We start from the raw sequence: 23,268 nt of genomic DNA, 5'->3' as shown, positions 1-23,268 counted from the left end.
CTCAATTTGTTCCATGAATTAAAGTTGTGAGTTATTCACATGCAAGATGCCTATAAGTGAAATAAAAATATCCATATTCACACATCTGTTCATCTAAAATAAGTCATTTAACAAAAAAGTTGAAAAACATTATGCATATTGGATGATAATAATGTATTTACGTTAAGATGTTTTGATTAAAATACCTAATTTTGAGGAAATAATATCTAATGTCTTGGTTTGGGCATTATTTTTAGATCATGAGGCTGGAGATGGAGTCCTGAAACCAGAAGAAGGAGGCATGCTTTCAGAAGAATTAAAATGGGCATCCAGACCTGAAAGTATGAAATTAAGTGGAAGAGAAAGAGAAATGGACAGTTCAGCAAGCAGCTTAAGAACAAAGCCAAATCCTCAAAAGCTCTGGGAAGATATCCCAGAATTACCTCCAATTCATAGTTCTTTAGCACCCCCCAGTGGGCATATGTTAGGTAATGAGAATAAAACAGAAATAGATGATAATCAGTTTACAAAATCTCACAGTCGACTGTCATCCCAAATTCAGGTTGTGGGAAATGTGGGACAACTTCATGGTGTTATACCTGTAAAACTGTGTCGAAAAGAATTACGTCAAATTTCCGCCTTGGAACTATCATTGCGACGTTCCAGTCTTGGAGCTGGCATTGGATCAATGGCTGCTGATTCCATTGAAGTATCTAGGAAACCAAGGGACTTAAAAACTTAGACATTTAATAATAGAACTTTTAGTAGATATGTAAAAAGATTCCTTTTTCTAACCTGTTAAAAACTAAAGCTCAAGTTCACTACCTCTTTCCTCAGAATAAAGGAAGAAGGGGAGGAAGGAATCCCTAATTCTTTTATATGCTATAGATGTGTACATCTTCTATATATATTTGGGGAGTTTTAGTTGATATTCCCATAGTAATCAAACATGTTTTCCAATACTTGATAACATTTAAATATTTACATTTATAAATATGCTTAAATGTTTTTCCAGGCATATTTGAAGAATAAAACTAGTAATAGACTAAAATATCTATCAAGTATGTATTATTATATAATATAAATGTACATTATAAAAGTATGTTACAATATAACTATATTATTGTTATTCTCAAATACAAGTATATTGTTATTTTTTAAAAGATCCAGCTAAATCTTGCTTTTGTCAGAGGGAGTCACCTGCTGCATATGTGGGCTAAGACAACCTCAGCTTTATGGATTGAGGCTCATTTACAGTCCTCAGAGCTCACAGAAATGGTCAGTCTTGACTTTTTAAACATGCTCACTGTTCTGTTTCTGGAATTTTTTTGGATTTTTAAAAATTTATAATGCTATCTTTTTTGTTTGCTAATATTATGCAATGTAAGTTTTCATGTCTTTCCTGCTCTATACACTCAATATATCTCTCATTATGTTACTAAAATTGGGAGAAATGAATGCTGTTCCATGGAACATGGAAATTATGGAATAAAACTAAAGCATTCTAACATTTCAAGAGAAAGAACACTGGTTATGACATCTCTGGTCACATGGAGTATGTCTGTAAAGCTTGAAGTCTTGCCAAAGCATCTTTAATGATTTGATGGGCTTAAGTCTGATATTTTTTTCTATAACCTCCTTAGTCAGGCTTTGCATACCGGCCAAACTACATTGGGGCTGTAAATATGTCAATGAAATTTTTACTAAAATCTCCAAGTTTTTCTGGTCAAAATTTTACTATATAATGTACAATTTAGTTTGGAATTAAGAACTAAACAGTTTGCACACCAAATGTAGTTTGTACTTTTTAACCATATTTTTCAGTTATAGGAAACATCCATTGTAATGACCTGAGGAATTATTTTGTTCCTTATGTTGTTCTTTGTTACTTTTCCAAAACACTTGTAAACCGAAGTTGAGTTTCTTAAACTAATTAATGTTTGGTTGGGGGCTGTAGCAAAACCATCCTGACATGGATGCTTACTCAGAGTCACCCACTTCCTTGCTGAATCCATTTTTTCTGATGTAGTGCTGCTACAGACCTTTTCCTTTTGTCCTTTCCTCTGTTGCTGTGGATTTGATCATCTCACATAGGACCCAAACTGTCACCCTGTGCTCAAAGACTTAAGGCTTCCTTTCTCTCATTGCTAGCCCCTAGGGAGTAGAGTTTCTTGGTCTCCTTGCTAAAAACCAGTTCCTTTAGGAAACAAACCAAAACAAAACAAACTTATAAAAAGGAAAATAGTTTATCTCTTAAGCATGGTACTAAAATTTATTTAAATTAAATAGATTTCTGTGGACTTACCTGGGAATGAAACAGTTTATAAATATTGGTCCAATGAGATACTATTTTCTAAATTTCAAAAAACTAATTTACAAACTAACTGGGAAATTTTATTTTTACCAGGGACTGTCTGAAGTCAGATTCTGGTTTCCAGCTAGTCTTCTATTTTTATAAATTTATGTATATTTATATATAAATATAAATCATACAAACCAAAGGTAAAACATACACATTATAAGTATGTATAAATGCACTGACCTTTTGCCATTATTATATATATTTCTCATATATATATATATATATATACATGTACATATACAAGTATATAAGGAAATGTGTTTGTATTTCCATAGGTAAAACAAGTATGTGTAAATTAATTATTTCTAATTAAGGCATAGCACATAATCTTACAAGGAACTTATAATTAGGACCTTTGTTAATAAATACATATTTATTTAAATATATTATTGCTGTGCTTTGTTGAAGGCACTGACCTTTTACCATTATAATATATACATTTGTATATAAACACTTGTATATATATAGTATTATATATATAGTTGTATATAGATATAGATATAGGGTATACATTATACATTATTTCACTTTATATTATTTCATATCATATTTTATATCATATTATATAGCTATAATGTATATATAGATACACTTGTATATATATATAGATATAGATATATATAATGGCCAAAGGTCAGTGCCTTTAAGCACAGCAATATTTTTAAATAAATATTTATTAATGAAGATCCTAATAATAAGTTCCTTATAAGATTAAGTAATGTGCTATGTGTTATTTAGGAAAAATTCATTTAAGAATGTATTCTGATACTGGAATCCTACTTGCTCAAGAAATTAACACATACTTGTTTTACCTGTGGAAATACACATTTCCTCAAAGCCAACTCACTAATAAAGCAAGAAAATTTATATCAAAACAACAATAATTAGGTTTGATTATGCAATTGTGAGTTGATTTCTAAATAACAAAGGTATGGTGTTTTTCTTCCTTTTGGTTAAACATATATCCTTTATATATATGACAGATTTCATGCCACATATGCTAACACACATATAAATAACGTCGTGAATAATATATTCTGGAAATGAACCTCTGGTCATTCTAGTTTAGTCGGTGTTCTCACAAAAGAAAGAAAAAAATTAGACACCTACCCAAGGCAAGTAAAATTATTTTTTTACATATACTAATAATGATTTTACTCTTTTTCACATGCTTTTTCTAAACATTTTGTCACTTTATTGCCTTTTTGCATGTATATAAAATGTTTGTGGTTTTCTTTTTTTTGTTCATTATGTTAGTTTTTCCTCTAACTGTAATAAAGCATTTGAAAGGAAAAATATTTGTAAAGTACTAGTTACTTTCCTAACTCTAGAGTGTTATAGCTAACAGAGATGGAAAATTCTTTACGTTGGGAACCACAGGTGGTGAGAACAATGATGAAGGTGCTTTTGTGCTTTAATGTTTGCTTTCTTTTTGTTAATGTATTTTTTTGTTGTTGCCTCAATTCTTCATATCTTCATGAACTCAGGGTCCAAGGAGTCAGCAAAAATATGATCTTCATTAACTGTGGACTAGATTGCTACTAGCCATTGCCTTGTTCAGTCTAGGCCAGTAAAGTGAGGAATGCTTATTTGAGACTAAATTCCTTATATAGAAAAAAATAAAAGTCTTATACTAAGTTTTGGAATGACTATCAGGGAGTGAAATCCTTGGTGGGAGTTCGGTTCTGTGGTCAAAACAAATTCTCATACATTAAATGCAAGTATGACATATTTTGATCTTTCACTTATTTCCTTAGGCACCTACTCGTGACTTTAAAACAGTGGGGTATCAGTATTTGAAAGTTCAGGTAGAAAGTTATTTATGTCCACAATTCCTCTCTCAACTTCATTGGACTTTAAAAAAAAATTCATTATGTATATTTTAAACATTTAAAGTTGTAACAGATTGTAGGCTGCCTTAATTAACACTGATAATATATTCTTCTACATTTATATTTTCAAAAATTGAAAATAAAGGCGAGAATGAGATCCATTTGCAATAAGCATCTCAAAAGCATTGGGCATGTAGTACTTTTGAGCTTATGTTGGCAGAAGTACACCAAGGGTAGGGTACTGGGGAGCCTCTGCCCAATGAGAAGTATTTTATCACTGTCATTGCTGCTGATAAAAGCAGGCTGACTTTTCATAGGTTTTGTTGTTTTTAAATTATCTGTAAACAATGCACCCCTTATTGCCTACACCAAGGTTGACTGCTGCGATTCCTTCCATTCCTTGGAATGTACTGCATACAAAGAGAAAGCATCAAACACTGAAATAGTGTTTGATTTTTATAATGGCTTTCATGTTGACCCTAACATGACTCCAACATGGAGGTAATTAGAACAAAGGAAATTATGAAAAGAAATCCCAGAAAAAGTTGATGTTATAATGATGGCTTTTGATATTTTGCATAGTTCTCATTTGTCTGTTTTTATATTTCCTTCTAGGAATTTCTGCAGTCAACAGAATTGGCACTATTTGAAATGCTAACAGTGTAATTTGAACCCAAATATATTGAATTAGATATTATGTTCTACTGGTTAATTATAACACACAGCTCTATTGAGTTATCTACAGTACTTTAAGAGAAAAATACAACAATCTCATAGTCTATTATAATGAGCAAGATCCCTATATGCCCAAGGAACAAAACCATTCACAACAGAAAAGAATAGAAAATTAAATATTTTTTTACCATTTGACCCAGCCATCCCATTACTGGGTATATACCCAAAGGACTATAAATCATGCTGCTATAAAGACACATGCACACGTATGTTTATTGCAGCACTATTCACAATAGCAAAGACTTGGAACCAACCCAAATGTCCAACAATGATAGACTGGATTAAGAAAATGTGGCACATATACACCATGGAATACTATGCAGCCATAAAAAATGATGAGTTCATGTCCTTTGTAGGGACATGGATGAAATTGGAAATCATCATTCTCAGTAAACTATCGCAAGAACAACAAACACCGCATATTCTCACTCATAGGTGAGAATTGAACAATGAGAACACATGGACACAGGAAGGGGAACATCACACTCTGGGGACTGTTGTGGGGTGGGGGGAGCGGGGAGAGATAGCATTAGGAGATATACCTAATGCTAGATGACGAGTTAGTGGGTGCAGCGCACCAGCATGGCACATGTATACATATGTAACTAACCTGCACATTGTGCACATGTACCCTAAAACTTACATAATAATAAAAATAATAAAAAAAATTTTTTTAAATGTATACTTAATGATTCTTGGAAATTTAAAACTATCTATTAATAATTATATAACTAAAGTAGAAAAGGAATTATTTTAAAACCTTATTTGTATACTGTATTATTGTGTTTTCAAGCTTACTACAGTACATATATAAAGCAAGGTATAATTTTTCAAGTCCAATGTGGTAAATATTGTTAGAAGTTATGTGATCGGCCAGGCACAGTGGCTCATGCCTGTAATCCCAGCACTTTGGGAGGCTGAGGCAGGTGGATCACGAGGTCAGGAGTTCAAGACCAGCCTGGCCATGATGAAACCCCATCTCTACTAAAAATACAAAATTAACCGAGTATGGTGGCACACACCTATAGCCCCAGCTGCTTGGGAGGCTGAGGCAGGAGAATTGCTTGTACTCGTGAGGCAGAGGTTGCAGTGAGCCAAGATCGCGCCATTGCACTCCAGCCTGGGCGACAGAGGGAGACTCCGTCTCAAAAAAAAAAAAAAGTTATGTGGTCTAAAGTGTCTTATTTTTAAACGAACCATTCCTTGGACCCACACCACACTTACCAACAACAAATCATAGGCATGTACTTACTTACCTTTCATTTCCCACAATGATCCAGGATTCCAATAGCTCTAAGACAGATGAGTGGAGCGGGAGGGAGACAGGGGAAAGAGGTTTATTTGAAAGCATTCCATAGACAAGCAAAGGATTTTCAAAAAATATTTTGAGAGAATATATTTCTCTGGCATAAGGACTGAAACTTAAATTCAACCTTTGGCTATCTCTAAACACTAAAGAATACTCTTGGTTAGTACTGACTTTGCCATTAAAAAATAACTTTTTTATACTGGTTTTTATTTTTTATACTGGTTTTTATTTTTCATACTGGTATATTTTTATACTGGTTCCTTTTCCTATGTTTACTATTCACTTAGGGTATTATGAAAAGAAGCCATCCTAGATTGAATTTGAATAGAAATTATGGAGCCATTCAATAGAGAATTACAAGAAATAGCAGTTTGTGGTAAATTCCAATGGCTTAACAACATACACTGAAGGAAAGCAGTTAGGACTTAAGTGATTTTACCTTTGAAGAACCATGAATGATATGCCAAAACAAACAAAAAAATTGCTGTAGGCAAAATGGGATTTTTGTAAAACAATGATATCTCAACTATTTTGCTTATTTTTTTCCCTCTGCTAAAATGTCCCTGAATTTGTCTACCGAAAAACCTGTGTATAAAAAAACTTTAATTCAAGATTACAAACCAGCAGCTACTCGCCTGCCTTGAGGGGCTGGATTAATGTTATTCATTTTCATCTGCGGGCTGTAGTTGCACTTCACTGTCTATCCTCTAGGAATGAAAAGGAGTGAGGAGTTATCTGAGTTCAACTAACTGATAATTTTCATAATTTATAACTATTAAAGTCAAAGTTTTGTTGTTACTTTCTAGCATGCTTTTTCTAGATGGGAATAATGGGAACAAGGCAAGGTATTTTAATACTGAGGAGTTAATCTCCTTTTGAAATTCCCATCACCTGGGAGGGTTGGACAGCATCTGAATTGTTCCATTCAAGGCCTGGGGCTAAGCCCATCTGTTTCACTAGACATTTTCCTGGCTCGCTCCAGGTGTCACCAGCTGTTAGACATGACTAGAATGACACAGGCTGTAATTTTATTAATAGAGTACATTAAATGATATTTTCTAAACCAAACAGCCTTTAAAAAACTATTTATGAATCACTACCCTGCATTTAATATCAAAATCACATTTTTCAAATGAAACACAAGGTAATTAGGAGGGAAATTACTATTTTTGTTACATAGTAAATATTTTTGTTACATAGTCTTGCTTTATCAAATGAAAGCACTTTGAAAATTGAAGCATCATATATGTTTAAGATTAAATTATAAGTAGGTTTTCCATACAGTTGGATGTCAAAATGGGATAACTGTTTGGCACACATGGTTGTTTATTTTATATATATGCAAATCATAAGACATCTTCTAAACAAATTCTCAGTTTTAGTTATATATATCTTCTAAACAAATTCCCAATTTTAGTTATGTATGTTTCAACAGTATAAATAAGAATATTCTCTGGGAAGATTAATGTGAATTCTAGCAAAAATATTTTAAAGACTTGCTGAATCTATTTTTATATGCATAGAAGTGCTTCATGACTATTTCTTTGATTTATGAGTGAAAGAGGATGTTTTTTACTGGATCTTTGGCCACCAGTTTTTGGCTATTTATTACTTATTTTTTTAGTAACAGTTACATTTGTGAGCTATTGAACTATGGCTGGAAAATAACTTTTCTTAAAACTGATAAGAATTTTAAACTATTTTTCCCCAAAGAAACTATAAAACAAGAAGTTAATTTTTTTGCACATGTATAGGTATATGATCAAATAAAAAGCAAATCAGTCCTCATTTAGCATCTGAGACTTTTAGCTCCTAAATACAACAAGTGTATTAAATTTAACATTACCACAGTGGCCTCTCCTTCATAAACATTCAGGGGGAAGCTCATTCCCCTTAGTTTGCAAGTATCTGCCAGTGTAAGGAATATTTTGTCTCTAGATCACAGCACCTATGACCTGAGCAGCCAAGGAAAGAGAAGGTCAAGACTTTAAGGGTAATGGAACCTACAATCGTAAGTATTCTAGTGGATTGTGAACAAATAAATCAGAAAAGAAGAATACTAACATAGTTTTCCTGAGTTACCTTAAGTGGTATGAGGTATTCTTAGTAAGGTTTATTACAAAATTCAGTATCTCCCATGAGAAAGGAAGCTAGGTTTAAGCATTTGATATGTGAGTTTAATTGGCCCTTCACCCTTCAAGACATGGGCCAGTACCGTGGGGTTTAGTTCTTATATGGGAAATAATCTGTACCTCTTCCAAAGGGTGGGCTGGTAGCTAAAGTTATTTATTTCCTGAAAATATAAAAAAATGGCATCTATATGTAAATGCTAAAATGTAAAGATGGAAATTTCTACAGGCTTTTAATTTATAGGCATTTTCCTGCTTTATATTTTCTATCAACCTTTATATTTTTGCTGATAGAGTTGAAAACTAAAAGCCCTGTCCCTCAAGGAACTTATAGTCCAGTGATATTACTTATGGAGAGAGTAAAGCAGGGTAAGGAAATAGAAAATTAGGGGTGCTTTTTCAGATGGAAATACGTTTCTGAGCTCACATATATAAAAAGCTGTAAGAACTACATGTAAACATACTGATCAAAAAAATGCTCTTCTAATGTATGCATGCTCAAAAGAAGCAAGTATCATAAATTGTATCTGAGCATGGAAATCACATCCAACCAGCTTTGATGGAAGGAGAAGAGCACTTTACAGTTTTAAGTCTTACATTGGGTCTTTGATCAATTTTGAATTAGTTTTTGTACATGGTATGAGTTAAGGGTCCAACTTCATTATTTTGCATGCAGATATCCAGTTGTGTCAATACAATTTGTTGAAAAAAACTATTCTTTCCTCATTAAATTGTCTTCATACATTTGTTGAAAACCAATTGACCACACAGGTTTATTTCTGGACTCAATTTTATTCCATTGGTCTATATGTCTGTCCTATGACAGACTGTACCACACTGTCTTGATTATGTAGTAAATTTTGAAGTCAAAGTGTGAATCCATGAACTTTGTTCTTCTTTTCCAACATTTGTTTGTTATTTGGGGTCCCTTAAGTTTCCATATGAATTTTAGGACCAGCTGTCCATTTCTACAAAGAGGGAGATGGAATTTTGATAGGAATTGCATTGAATCTGTAGATCAATTTGGGGAGTACTGCCATCTTAGCAATATTCAGTCTTCCAATCCATGAACATGGGCTGTCTTTCCATTCTTTTAACCATGTATTTTAGTTTTCAGTGTACATGTCTTACACTTCTTTGGTTAAATTTATTTCTATATATTTTATTCTTTTTGATGCTACTGTTAAGTGGAATTGTGTTCTTAATTTCATTTTCAGATGGCTCATTGCTAGTGTCAAGAAATACAACTGCTTTTTATATATTGATCACTATTTATTTTTAGTGGATAGTAAATTGGTTTAAGAACACATGCCATGAATCAAGAAACTTAGGTGGTGCTTACCCATACAAACTAATTTAATGAGAAGAAACCCCAACTACTTTTTTGTTGTTGTTGATAAAATTTTAGCTGGTTATTTTTAAGACTGTTTCTTTAGGAACTGTTTCTATTTTATTTCTAGGTTAAGGGTGGTATGAACACAGTAGGTCATTTGGCATTTGTAGTCTATAGTATGAGATCTTTCCTATAACTGAAACACAAAGGAATAATCCTGAGCAACCCATGTCTCTCTGTATCTTGAGAATACTTTCTATATATTCCTCAATGCTATATACTGTATTTTAAAGATTAATTATAATGCTGACAAATTTAATTTATTCAATAAACTTCTGTGTGCTAGGTCTTGATGCTGAGTGCTAAATGCTAAAAGAAACAAAGCTTAATAAACTACAGATCCATCCACCAAGGAACATACAGCATTGTTGAAGAAAGACAGACAAGTAAACAGGCAGTTACATTTGAGTTTGTTCATTCAACAACCATTTGAATGCGAACAATGAGCCTGGCACTGTAGTGACATACCAATGGGTAAAACAGACCCGGTCTCTGCTTTTAAGGGGCTCACAAAGTAAAGAGGAATATAATGACTCTGGTAAAAATATAGAGGGTACTGTGGGAGTATGGAGGAAGGGCATCTAACTTTTAGGGGTAAGGTAAGTGAGAACACATGGTATTTGGTATTCTGGTTCCTGCACTAATTCGTTTAGGATAATTGGCCTCCAGCTGCATCCCTGTTGCTGCAAAGGACATGATTTCATTGTTTTTTATGGCTGTGACTATTTTTCCTGGAGGTTTTTATTCCCTTTCTTCTTCTTAGTTTTTTGTTTTTTTTTTGTGACGGAGTCTGGTGTTTTTGATGAGGTTGAAGAATTGTTGAAGTTTAGTTACTATATGCAATGACCTTGGAACAATAAGAGATGGTTGGAGAGTGGAGGCTTGAATTAAATTAGAGGAGGAGCTGTAGTTATCGGTAATATTGGAGTGTAAGGAATGCATATGAGAATGGATAATTGAGATACCAGAGGGTACGAGATCCTTTGAAGGAAGGTCAAGGAATTGAGACACACACAGTAAGGATCTTGAAGTGAACATCCACATAGTTATATATATCTATTATACATACATACATACATACATACATACATACATACATATATACACATACCCCTCACAAAGAATTACCACAAGAGTGATTCCACAGTAGTGTTGTAGTAGTGAGTAGTTTTGGAGAGAGTGATAGTAGCCGTAGTACTGAAATCTTTAATCTATGAGTGAGGGGTTGAATTCTTCAAATTAGGCTGCACAGGGACATCAGTGGTTTAATATGTTAAACTCTTGCAAATATCACATTTCATTAAACAGATGCTTTTACGTTTTATGTTGCTAAAGTGAGATTTCTAATTGCTTCTCTCCGACCTCTCAAATTACGATGGTAACTGCCTTCTTTTACAGGAAATGCCCATCTGTCTGCATTATAAACCAGACACATGCCAGGTTTTCCAATTTAAATGACGGTGCTTTAAAACTTGTCATAGACTACTCTGTCCTACCTCCAACGTGTATTTCAAGTAGATACATCTACAGATGTTAGCTCTGCCACATCAAACAATGCACAGTGAATGTTCAAAATCTACATTAAAAACCTCGGTTATAAAGAGCTAGATACTCTGTTTTACATGATGTGATTATTACACATTGCATGCCTGTATCAGAACATCTCATATACCCCATAAATATATACATCTACTGTGTACGCACAAGAATTAAAATTATTATTATTTTTGAGATCGAGTCTTGCTTGGTCAACCAGGCCGGAGTGCAGTGGCACAATTTTGGCTCACTGCAACTTCTGCCTCCCTGGTTCAAGCAATTCTCCTGCCTCAGCCTCCCAAGTAGCTGGGACTACAGGTGCTCACCACTACGCCCGGCTAATTTTTTGTATTTTTAGTAGAGACAGGTTTCACCACGTTAGCCAGGATGGTCTCGATCTCCCGACCTCGTGATCCGCCCGCCTCGGCCTCCCAAAGTGCTGGGATTACAGGCATAAGCCACTGCGCCCAGCTCTTCCTTCTTTCTTAAGTGGCTTAGTTTTATCTCTCTCTCTTTTTTCTGAGACTGGATCTCATTCTTTCACTAAGGCTGGAGTGCAGTGACGCGATGATAGCCCACTGCAGCCTCAATCTCCCAGGCTCCTACCTCAGCCTCCTGAGTAGCTGGGACTACAGATGTGCACCAGTACTCCTGGCTAATTTTTTTTTTTCTTAAGGTAAAGACAAAGTCTCACAATGTTGCCTGGCCTGGTGTCAAAACTCCTGAGCTCAAGCCATCCTCCTGCCTCAGTTCCCAAAATGCTGGGATTATAGATGTGAGCCACCACACCTGGTGGTTGCTTAGTTTTCTCTATATCTATCACCATTACATCTCCGTATTTTCCACCAAAGTTGTGAAATTTTGTTCTAAAGGTTCAGACATATTAGGTAATCCATCATTTCCTTTTTCTTTTCTTGGAGACATCCCTTCTAGAGCCTTCCATCTTCTAGTGTGCTCTCCAGGCCTGCTACACAGCTGACTTCCTGGAACCTCCCTTCACCTTCATCTAGGGCAGGGGCGTCCAATCTTTTGGCTTTCCTGGGCCACAATGGGAGAAGAATTGTCTTGGGCCACACATAAAATACACTAACAATAGCTGATGAGCTAAAAAAAAAAAAAATCACAAAAAAGTATGTTTTAAGAAAGTTTACAAATTTGTGTTGGGCCACATTCAAAGTCATCCTGGGCCACACACCACAGGTTGGAAAAGCTTGATCTAGAGAATTCTCTTTGTTTTCTGCTTTGTTGGAGTGCTGGTTTACCAGATCCCATGTTTTTCTGTTTCTCTTTTTCTCTTTTTTGAGATGGACTCTCACTCTGTCACCCAGGCTGGAGTACAGAGGCATAATCTCAGCTCACTGCAGCCTTCACCTCTCAGGTTCAAGTGATTCTCCTGCCTCCGCCTCTCAAGTAGTTGGGATTTCAGGCACGTGCCACCACATCGGTTTTTTTTTTTTTTGTATTTTTGGTAGAGACGGGGTTTCACCATATTGGCCAGGCTGGTCTCAAACTTCTGGCCTAAAGTGATCCACCTGCCTCAGCCTCCCAAAGTTCTGAGATTACAGGTGTGAGCCACTGTGCCCAGCCACATGTTTTTCTGTTTCTTGATATACACCTTTACTTGGATGGAGTGCTCCTTCTAGCAGTTTCCTGAGTGAGAAGAGTATATGGAAGTTAAAATTTTTGAGAATTTCTTGATTTTGACATGTTTTCTGGCTTTCTACACTGCTTTTATTTCCTCCGAGTTCTTTTTTCTTTTTCTTTTTTGAGACGGAGTTTCACTCTTGTTTCCCAGGCTGGAGTGTAGTGGCGTGACCTCAGCTCACTGCAACCTCTGCCTCCTGGGTTCAAGCAATTCTCCGGCTTCAGCCTCCCAAGTAGCTGGGATTACAGGTGTGTGCCGCCACGCACAGCTACTTTTTTGTATTTTTAGTAGAGATGGGGTTCACCATGTTGGCTAGGCTGGTCTTGAACTCCTGACCTCTGGTGACCCACCCACCTTGGCCTCCCAAAGTGCAGGGATTACACCACACCTGGCCTCTAAAGCTCTTTTTTTTCTTTTCTTGTTTGTTCATTGTAGGTTCTGTCTTTCATGTAAGGAGGTTTCTTCAAATAAATGGAGATCATCAACTGTTCACCACATTTAAGAATGAGGTGATATCTGGGCATCGTGGTTCATGCCTGTAGTCCCAGCTACTTGGGAGGCTGAGGCAGGAGGATCTTTTTTATTATTATTATTATTATTATTATTATTATTATTATACTTTAAATTTAGGGTACATGTACACAATGTGCAGGTTTGATACACAGGTATACATGTGCCATGTTGGTTTGCTGCACCCATCAACTCGTCATTTACATTAGGTATACCTCCTAATGCTATCCCTCCCGACAGGCCCCGGTGTGTGATGTTCCCCGCCTTGTGTGCAAATGTTCTCATTGTTCAATTCCCATCTATGAGTCAGAACATGCGGTGTTTGGTTTTCTGTCCTTGTGATAGTTTGCTGAGAATGATGGTTTCCAGCTTCATTCATGTCCCTGCAAAGGACATGAACTCATCCTTTTTATGGCTGCATGGTATTCCATGGTGTATATGTGCCACATTTTCTTAATCCAGTCTATCACTGATAGACATTTGAGTTGGTTCTAAGTCTTTGCTATTGTGAATAGTGCTGCAATAAACATACATGTGTGTGTGTCTTTATAGTAGCATGATTTATAATCCTTTGGGTATATACCCAATAATGGGATTGCTGGGTCAAATGGTATTTCTAGTTCTAGATCTTTGAGGAATCGCCACATTGTCCTCCACAATGGTTGAACTAATTTACACAGGCAGGAGGATCATTTTAGGCCAGGAGTTTGAGGTCAGCCTGTGCAACACAGAGATACCCCATCTCTAAAAAACTTGTTAAATTTGTATTATTTTTAGAGAAGGCCTCACTCTGTTAACCAGACTGGATAGTGGTGCAATCACAGTTCACTGCAGCCTCAAACTCCTGGCTCAAATTATCCTCCAGCCTCAGCCTCCCAAGTAGCTAGGACTACAGGTGTGTACCACCAGGTCCAGCTAATTTTTTATTCTTTTTTGTAGAGATGGGATCTCACTATGTTGCCCAGGCTGGTCTTGAACTCCTGGGCTCAAGTGATCCTCTCACCTCAGCCTCCTAAAGTGTTGGGATTACAGGTGTTAGCCACTGTGCCCAGCCAAAATTTTTCAAATAAAAGAATGAGGCAATAAAATGTTGATGAGAGCCTCTGTAAGTACAATCAGGGATTGCTGACTATTTGGCTGACTGTAAAAGACAGTCAACAAGCCACACTCTTCACCATGGGATCCCCAAACCTCAAAATTTGGAGACCTCTTCTCTTGGAGCAGCTGGTTTTCCCCTAAGAGGAAGCTTCCAGTCTCTTGACAGGATCCCAGCATTCTAGGATCTGAATTTGTGAATGAAGCTGGGGGAAAGGGGTCTGCCTTATAATTTAATATGCACAACTTCACTTAATTCTACTTTTCTGTGTAGTGAGTCATCCCTGTCTTCAGCTCTGCCTGGTGCCTAGGAGAGCTCTGAGTCAACCTCTCCAGAAAGTAAACCATCTATCTTCTGGTGAATTTGGGCAGCATGGAATGGAGTAGGGAATATAGGGGAGGCAGGATCATTCTCTTTAGAAAAAATTCACAGTGAATTCTCCTTTTTAGCCTTGCTCTCCTTTTGCTTTCGGAGGGAAGGCAGCTCTAGTTTTAGAGCCTTTCCAGGGTGCTGTGACATGGATAGGCTACTTCTGGCTGGTTCTGCCTTCTCCCAAAAGCTGAAGTAGTCACTTTGGCGGCTTTGGTAAGTCAGTGATCACTCATCCATCTGCTTTCCACGTTTCTAAGTTTTGTTGGCATTTTATTCAGTTGGGATCTCTTTCCCTGTTTGCTTTTTCTTTATAGATTTATATCTTTTTTATTCCTTTACTGTCACTTTAATGAGGTCTCTGGAGTAAGTGGAGACAAACATGTGTTCAATGCACTATGCTTAACCAGAAGTCCCCTTGCCACTGGGTCTTAACATGTACAGAAGTAATAAACATTTTCTAAGTAGGAAAAGTCCATGTATAGTTAAAGCAATTCCATAATAATTAGAAATAAGTATGACAATAGAATAAGCATACCTAACTTAATGCTTATATGTACTTGCAGTCTTTAGAATGGTTGTGTGTGTGTGTGCGTGTGTGTGTAATGTGTCTTATCCTCACAATAACCTCATAATTCTACCCCTAGCAGTCTTAGCCCAAAGCCCCTATCTTATATAACACGGTACATCATTTCCCAAGCTACAGGTCATCTTATTTTCAATTTATCAGGTCTTTAGCCAGTCCCTACTTACTGTTAACTTAAGCTATAACAGAAGTTTTAATTTTTTAATTTTTAATTTTAATTTTTGGCCCGGGTACTATGGCTCATGCCTGTAATCCCAGCACTTTGGGAGGCTGAGGTGGGTGGATGACTTGAGGTCAGGAGTTCGTAACTAGCCTGGCCATCATGGTGAAATCCCGTCTCTACTAAAAATACAAAAAATAGTCAGGTGTGGTGGCATGCACCTGTAGTCCCAGCTACTTGGGAGGCTGAGGCAGGAGAATTGCTTGAACCAGGGAGGCAGAAGTTGCAGTGAGCCGAGACTGCACCACTGCACTCTGGCCTGGTAGACAGAGCAAGACTCCATCTCAAAAATAATAATAATTTTAATTTTTGTGCGTACACAGTAGATGTATATATTTATGGGGTATATGAGATGTTCTGATACAGGCATGCAATGTGTAATAATCACATCATGTAAAACAGGGTATCTAGCTCTTTATAACCGAGGTTTTTAATGTAGATTTTGAACATTCACTGTGCATTGTTTTGATGTGGCAGAGCTAACATCTGTAGATGTATCTACTTGAAATACACGTTGGAGGTAGGACAGAGTAGTCTATGACAAGTTTTAAAGCACCGTCATTTAAATTGGAAAACCTGGCATGTGTCTGGTTTATAATACAGACAGATGGGCATTTCCTGTAAAAGAAGGCAGTTACCATCGTAATTTGAGAGGTCGGAGAGAAGCAATTAGAAATCTCACTTTAGCAACATAAAACATAAAAGCATCATTTTAATGAAATGTGATATTTGCAAGAGTTTAACATATTAAACCACTGATGTCCCTACGCAGCCTAATTTGAAGAATTCAACCCCTCATTCATAGATTAAAGATTTTAGTACTAGGGCTACTATCACTCTCTCCAAAACTACTCACTACTACAACACTACTGTGGAATCACTCTTGCGGTAATTCTTTGTGAGGGGTATGTGTATATATGTACGTATGTATGTATGTACGTATGTATAATAGATATATGTAACTATGTGGATGTTCACTTCAAGATCCTTACTGTGTGTGTCTCAATTCCTTGACCTCCTTTCAAAGGATCTCATACCCTCTGGTACCTCAATTATCCATTCTCATATGCATTCCTTACACTCCAATATTACCGATAACTACAGCTCCTCCTCTAATTTAATTCAAGCCTCCACTCTCCAACCATCTCTTATCGTTCCAAGGTCGTTGCATATAGTAACTAAACTTCAACAATTCTTCAACCTCATCAAAAACACCAATTCAGTCACTCTACCATCTTTCCACGATTCTTCACTCCTCTCATAACTTTACTTCTTACCACTTCTGAAATTATAAGGCCTCCTTTGCCTCTACCACCACCAACTCTGCCCTTATCTTCCCCTTATACTTGCCTGGTCAAATCTCAGTCCTGGTTACTGCCAAAACTGCCTACTCAGTGCCTGCACATGAGCAACTGAATGTGGCTAGAGAAAATTGCATAACCAAGTGGCTAGCCTCACTATAAATTCATGACCACTTATTCAATGGGGCTCTTAGTAATGCATGGAAACTTTACCATGTTCTTCAGTCAGTTCACTCTCCCTCACTCATAAACTCTGATTTCACCTCCCTTCTCTCTTCTTTTCTCAATACTTTCCATTAAGGACTACATTACCTAGAGTAGGCTAAACTGCTATAACAAATAGACTGCAAAATGTTATGGCTCCAACTCAGTAGAAATATATCTTGCTCACATAATTCGGTATCCAGGTCAGTGGGTAGCTCTCCTTCATCCAGGCACCTTCTTTCTTGTGGCTCTGCCAACCCCAGAGGCTTGTGGTCATCTGCATAATTGAATCAGAGTCACCGTGTCCAGGGTCCAGCTGGCAGAAAGGAAAATGCATCAAAGAGGTACAAGTACTCTCAAAGTAAACGCCTTGGCCTGACAGTGGCAGACATAACATCTGCTCACATTCTATAACTTAATACTTGACCATATGCAACTGAAAGAGAGGCTGAGAAAAGCAGTCTGTGTTTTCAGGGAGAAGGGGAGACTAAATTGTGATGGACAATTAGCAGTCTGCCAAAATGATCTTGCTCCTCACTTTGCTGAGAAAATAGAAGCAACTGGAAGAGAACTACTTTCTCCCACTGTCAAATCTATCTACTTATCTCGATATGTCCCATATACGTGGGAAGTGGGGAAGATGGAATGGATTCCTAGACTAACCTTGACCAGAAAGGGGATCTTTCTTTCCAGGCTTTCAATGAGAACAATGTGGTCTTAAAGACCTTACTACCTAATCACAAAGTGCAAACATACCTTCTTTCCTTGTGCTTTTCAACCTCTGTGGTTTTGGATATTGTTGATCAACACTCCTTCCAGCTCTGTTTTTGTGAAACTCCAATTTACCTTGTCTTGATGATTCTGCATTACCCTATTCTCCTCCCATTTTCTGCTCCACCCCCTTTCTTTGCTGGCTTGGCTCACCTAGATCAGAGCTTCTCAAACTTTTTGATGTGACACAAATCTCTTCGGGTTCTTGTTAAGTTGAAGATGCTGGTTCAGCAGGTCTGGGGTGGAGCCTGAGATTCTGAGTTTCTAACTAACGTCCTCATGTCAGTGCTGCTGGGCCACTGACCACGTTTTGAGTAGCGAGACTCTAAAGAGGGTGTTTTCCAAGATTCTGACCTTTGTTTTCTTCTTTTATCTCACAGCAATATCACTCCTAGGCTGATTATTTATGAGTCTATTTTCTAGTTCAGTCATCTTTCCCATATTACAAAACCTTTATTTCTAACTTATTAGTGTCCATTCTCTCTGGCTGTCTTGACAACCCTTTGAATTCTTAAAATGTCCAAATCTAAACTGATCTTCTCTCAAGAAGTAGCTCCTTCTCCTTTCCTTTGTAATTGTCTCTTTTCTCCCTTGCAATTATCTACAAACTCAAAACCTCCACTTTCTTTGATTTCTCTCTTCCTACCCACAATTAATCAATCAGTTGCCAAATTCTATAGATTCTGCATGCACATCATCTCTCAACTATGCTCTTTTAAATCCCCCTGGCTGTCCCTTTAGGTCAGACTCATCATTACCTTTTACCTGGCCTACAGTAGATCTGTCAGTTTTTCCACCTCTAATTTCTGCTTCCCCTCACAAATAAATCAATAGCACAAAGAAAAAAAAACTTTCCTTTTCTTGTCCCAAACTTCTGAACTATAAAAACTCAAAATACTGAATTAAATATAAATTCATCCATTTGGTATCTTAGGCCCCATACCCCTTTGTCTTTTCTACCTCTCAACATACCCTGGAGTCTTTGGTCTTTCCCCAACACAACTTTCACTGATTCGCCTTCATATATATTCTCATGCTATCCCTTCTTGCTGTAAAACTCTCCCTCTCTCCTTCAAGGTCAATCCCAAATGCCTACTCCTTCATGCTGCCTTTCTTTCCTTATCCCCAAGACAGATATACACGGTTCTTTGATTCTCGGCAGTACTCTGCCACTTTTCACGTGGCACCTATCATGGTTTGTCTTTTACTGTCTGTTTTATCTTTGTTTTATTCCTTACTTCTTTGAAGGCAAAGGTATCTTCAACTCCCCTCTAACTCTGAAGCATCTTACCTGCGGGGCGTCTAATATTAGTTGAATCAGGGGGATTTATGGAGATAATGTGATGCGCTGGTAAGCTCACAGAATTGGAAAGCTGGGTGCCGGCTCTGCCGTTTATTAGCTGTGAGGTTTTGGGTAAGTCACTTAACTTCGCCTGTAAAATTAGTCCACTACGACCTGATGGAGAACCAAGGGAGATAACGTTAAAGCGCCCTGCAACTCTACAGGGAACTAAGCAATGTTAGTTATTTTCCTTACAGAGATCTGATGCACTCTTGCTACTGGAATCTTGACTTGCAGGACCACCCCTACTTCATTGCCTGGAGGTCGAACCCCAAGTTGCAGGGAACCCAAGCTACCAGGTCCCACTGCCCTTTTCCACTCCAGGGCCCTCTAACTGCTCTCCGCGACGCAGGTGATCCTGCCTTGCTGCGGGGGAGTGGCCTGGAGTCTCATTCCCTCGGGAGGCCTCCCTCCTTCCACCCGCTTGAGGAGAGCCCTTCTCTTCCCTGTGACCCCGAAGACCGTGGCGCCGCCGCCTACGTGAGGCGTTTGGACCCTGCACGGCCCCCGTAGCTCCCCTTCTCCAGCAGGTGGTTCTGGTCCTCTCCCCCAACTCGGGCGCTCACGTCACCGGCGAACCTCTAACCAGCGCCAGCGCCGCTACCAACAGCGAAAATAAACAAACCCCCGCGCTCGGCGGACGCGCCAGGCCCCGCCCCCGCCCCCGCCCCGAGGCTCTCACGCCGCCCCCTCCGCCCGGGCTTGCCTCCACCCTCCGCCCGCCCGCCCGCCTGCTCGAAGCCGCGCTCTCCCCGCCCCTCACCGCAGCCTGCAGCCGCGCTCACCGCCGCGGTCCGCTCCGGCGCCCCAGGACCCGTTAGTGCCCAGCCTGCGGGCCGACCGCGACCCCCGCCCGGCGCGAGCCTGCCCCCAGCCCTGCCGACACTTGACCCAGACCAGTCCCAACGCCCAGTGCGGCCGCCCGGGGAGCCGCGGGAGAGGCGGCGGCGGGGGGAGGAGGGAGAGGAGGGCCGAGCCGGCGGCCCGGGAGGCCCAGTGAGTACGCGGAGGCGGGCCCGCCTCGCGGGTGTCCGTTCCGGCACCCCGGAGGCGTAGGCAGCGGCTCGACAGCGCTCCCCTCGGCGCCCCGGCCTCGGGTGGCGGGGACTCGGCCTGAGGCGACGGGCCCCACTGGCCGGAGCCGCTGGGCAGAGGGCACGGGAGGGCCGCATCGCGGAAAGGGCCGCGGCCCGACGCTCGGCGCAAGGCTCGGGGCGGCGGAGAGGGACTTGCACCCGACTCCCAGGCCGGCGGCCGCTGAGCCTCCCGAGACCCCGTGGGGGCCGCTCGAGTGACAGGTGCCACCGTCCCCTCCCCGCCGCTGGCGCCCGCGCTCCCTCCCGGGGAGCCGGGCGCTCGGAAATTTCTGGAGCAACGACCTGACTCGTTTTCTCCCTTTCAGGTTTTGAAGCCGCTTCTCTGCCCGAGTTAGGTTTCGCCTAGCGCAATTTCTTTCTCTGTGTACTTTGCGAATAAGTTTCGGAGCATCGGTTAACAGCCTATGGGTGAAATTTGGCTTTCATTCATGAATGAGGTATAGTGAATTACTTTTTGAATATAGTGCTCCTCCTCCTCCCCCGCCAGCTATTGAAAAGTGATTTTTTTTTTCTGTTATTGTTTGGAACAGCCTTTCCGAATTTTTGTCAGATCCCGAGCATTAAGGTGCTTCATAAATATTGAACAGTAATGACAAAAATAGTTTATCAAATTGTCTCATTGCCTTTTCTCTTCCTCCTTTTCACTCTTTACCTTCGCCAGATTTTTCAGAGTAGATGCTAATGCTTTCATTAGAAGGACTAATGAAAGATCGTGTGTCTTATACTAAAAAGCCGGAGACACTTTTCTTCACCATTTAGCATTGTCTGTTGTGTAGTAAATGTGCTTGGGATTGTAACTGGAATCATTTAATAAATGTGACTTGTAGCTATAAAAATATTTGAGAAGCTTTTCGGCAAATTAAAATATTAAAAATCTTCATAGAAATCTAGATTTCTTTTCTCAACAGATTTATAACACTATAGTAGCTTCAATTCTGGAGTAAGAGCAAAACCCAGAAGTTGACCGAAAGAACATTGTGGCCAAATGAAAATAGATGTATTTTACTCGTGGGAGAATCCGTCAGGTCCTCACTCAGTACCTGCTTGTATTTTTTGTTTAATTTTCTTGGCCTACAGAAAGTGGGAGCTGCAGATTGGAGAGGAGTCTCAGTACTTAACTATGAGGAAAAAAATGGAGTTTGAGGCATACCCATTGGGTTTACATCACTTAGAGTAAGTGTGTTTGGAGCAGAGTTTTAGTATGCACTTCACACTTGCTGATTGTGAACCCTATTTTTTTTTTTTTCCCCTGAGGCGGAGTTTTGCTCTTGTTGCACAGGCTGGAGTGTAATGGCGCGATCTCGGCTCACAGCACGTTCTGCCTTCCAGGTTCAAGCAACTCTCCTGCCTCAGCCTCCTGAGTAGCTGGGATTACAGGCGTCTGGCTAATTTTTTTTTTTTTAGTACAGACGGTGTTTTGCCTTGTTGGCCAGGGTGGTCTGGAACTCCTGGCCTTGTGATCCGCCCGCCTCTGCCTCCCAAAGTGCTGGGATTACAAGTGTGAGCCACCACACCTGGCCTGTGAACCCTAATTTTTAAGAAGCCAAAGTGAAAGATACTGTTTGGTTATTTGAAGAACAGAACATGAAATAACACAATTTTTTATTTCACCAGGTGTTAAATCAGTGATACTTGGTGCCATTTCATATTATGCTCAGTTAATTTCGATCTAAGTTATATTTCAGTGAGGCCACACTAATTGGCATCTACATTAATATCTTTTTTTTGGTCAGGCTAATTGGTAGTGTTAATAGATGGCCATCATTCATCTCATAAAAAGTGATATATTTGGTTGTTCTTGACTTAAGGATTTTATATATATAATTGTGTGTGTGTGTGTTCTGAAGTTGCCTAATTGTGGTCTTCTGGACTGAGATATGGCTGCTGCTGTCTGTCTTGATTCTAGTGAGGTCATAGTGTAGAGGGATAAGGTCATAATGGCAGTGTGCCTCCAAACCTTGATAGAGGCCAAGACTACCAGCCACTTAGGAATTCTTCTGCTTGGGTCGGGCTTGGTGGTGCATGCCTGTAATCCCAGCATTTTGGGAGGCCGAGGCTGGAGGATTGCTTGAGCTCAGGAGTTTGAGATCAGCCTGGGCAACGTAGTGAGACCCCATGTATACAGAAAGAGAAAAAAAAAGAAATTCTCCTGCTTGTAGCTTAGGCTATTCATTTTTAGAAGCAGTTTACTTAAGCAACCAATGCATCCTAATTCTTTTAAATTAACACTTTTGTTTTTTGTTTTTTTGAGACAGTCTCTCGCTCTGTTGCCAGGCTGGAATGTGGTGGCGCAATCTTGGCTCACTACAACCTCTACCTCCCTGGTTCAAGCGATTCTCCTGCCTCAGCCTCCCAAGTAGCTGGGACTACAGGCGTGCGCCACCACGCCCAGCTAGTTTTTGTATTTTTAGTACAGATGGGGTTTCACTACGTTGGCCAGGATGGTCTCGATCTCTTGACCTTGTGATCCGCCCGCCTTGGCCTCCCAAAGTGCTGGGATTACAGGCGTGAGCCACCATGCCCGGCTGGCTTAAATCAACACTTTAAAACCAGATATGCTTCCTAGACAAAACTGGTTGTGGCGATTAGTTTGTTAGAATGGTACTTACCGTAATGAAACAACTTTGAACTGCTAATAATTGCTCATGCACATCTGCATTATGGGAATTGAGGATTGTCTATTGTGCACTTCACATTTTTCTTACTTATAGAGCACATCTTTCACTGCATAGATAGCTGTGTACTTGAAGAATGTAAACATGAAGAAAACACCAAGTTCAATAAATGTGTCTTCTATGTGCCAGGTCCTGTGGTATTTGTAAGGGATAGAAACTCTTGTCTTTCAGGATATT

The 23,268-nt window shown here is 39.2% G+C and overlaps 2 protein-coding genes and 1 long non-coding RNA gene across 19 annotated transcripts in view; 2 read left to right on the top strand and 1 right to left on the bottom strand.

The window, feature by feature from the left end:
• Window positions 1-5,522, top strand: part of KIF27 (kinesin family member 27) — an 89,551-nt gene extending 84,029 nt beyond the window's left edge. For 7 of the 12 annotated variants that reach the window (XM_054501654.2, XM_054501651.2, XM_063649633.1 and 4 more), the window contains one exon: window positions 237-2,733. In XM_054501654.2, coding sequence (XP_054357629.1) covers window positions 237-721 — 485 coding nt within the window. In that variant the 3' untranslated portion in view covers window positions 722-2,733. Of the gene's footprint in view, window positions 1-236 lie in introns of all 12 variants that reach the window. The other 5 variants (XM_054501658.2, XM_063649636.1, XM_054501660.1 and 2 more) reach the window with 2 other exon arrangements.
• On the bottom strand, window positions 141-19,844 carry LOC129044082 (uncharacterized). The gene is made up of 6 exons (XR_008504600.2): window positions 19,515-19,844; window positions 17,963-19,433; window positions 17,394-17,522; window positions 6,165-6,201; window positions 579-692; window positions 141-314 (listed from the first exon to the last, which is right to left on the bottom strand). It is a non-coding gene; the product is annotated as an uncharacterized LOC129044082 (long non-coding RNA).
• A 39-nt stretch (window positions 19,845-19,883) lies between these two features.
• The window catches only part of GKAP1 (G kinase anchoring protein 1), an 80,108-nt gene continuing 76,723 nt past the window's right edge, over window positions 19,884-23,268 (top strand). For 2 of the 6 annotated variants that reach the window (XM_054501665.2, XM_054501662.2), the window contains exons 1-2: window positions 20,184-20,315; window positions 20,722-20,853. The gene's annotated coding sequence lies outside the window, so the exon portion shown is untranslated. Of the gene's footprint in view, window positions 20,136-20,183; window positions 20,618-20,721; window positions 20,854-23,268 lie in introns of those variants that run through there. The other 4 variants (XM_054501663.2, XM_054501667.2, XM_054501664.2 and 1 more) reach the window with 4 other exon arrangements.

This window comes from Pongo pygmaeus, chromosome 13, assembly GCF_028885625.2.
Source record: "Pongo pygmaeus isolate AG05252 chromosome 13, NHGRI_mPonPyg2-v2.0_pri, whole genome shotgun sequence".
In the NCBI taxonomy this organism is placed as follows: domain Eukaryota; kingdom Metazoa; phylum Chordata; class Mammalia; order Primates; family Hominidae; genus Pongo; species Pongo pygmaeus.
The sequence above is the reverse complement of the archived record's forward strand: the minus strand, read 5'-3'. Positions and strand labels throughout refer to the sequence as shown.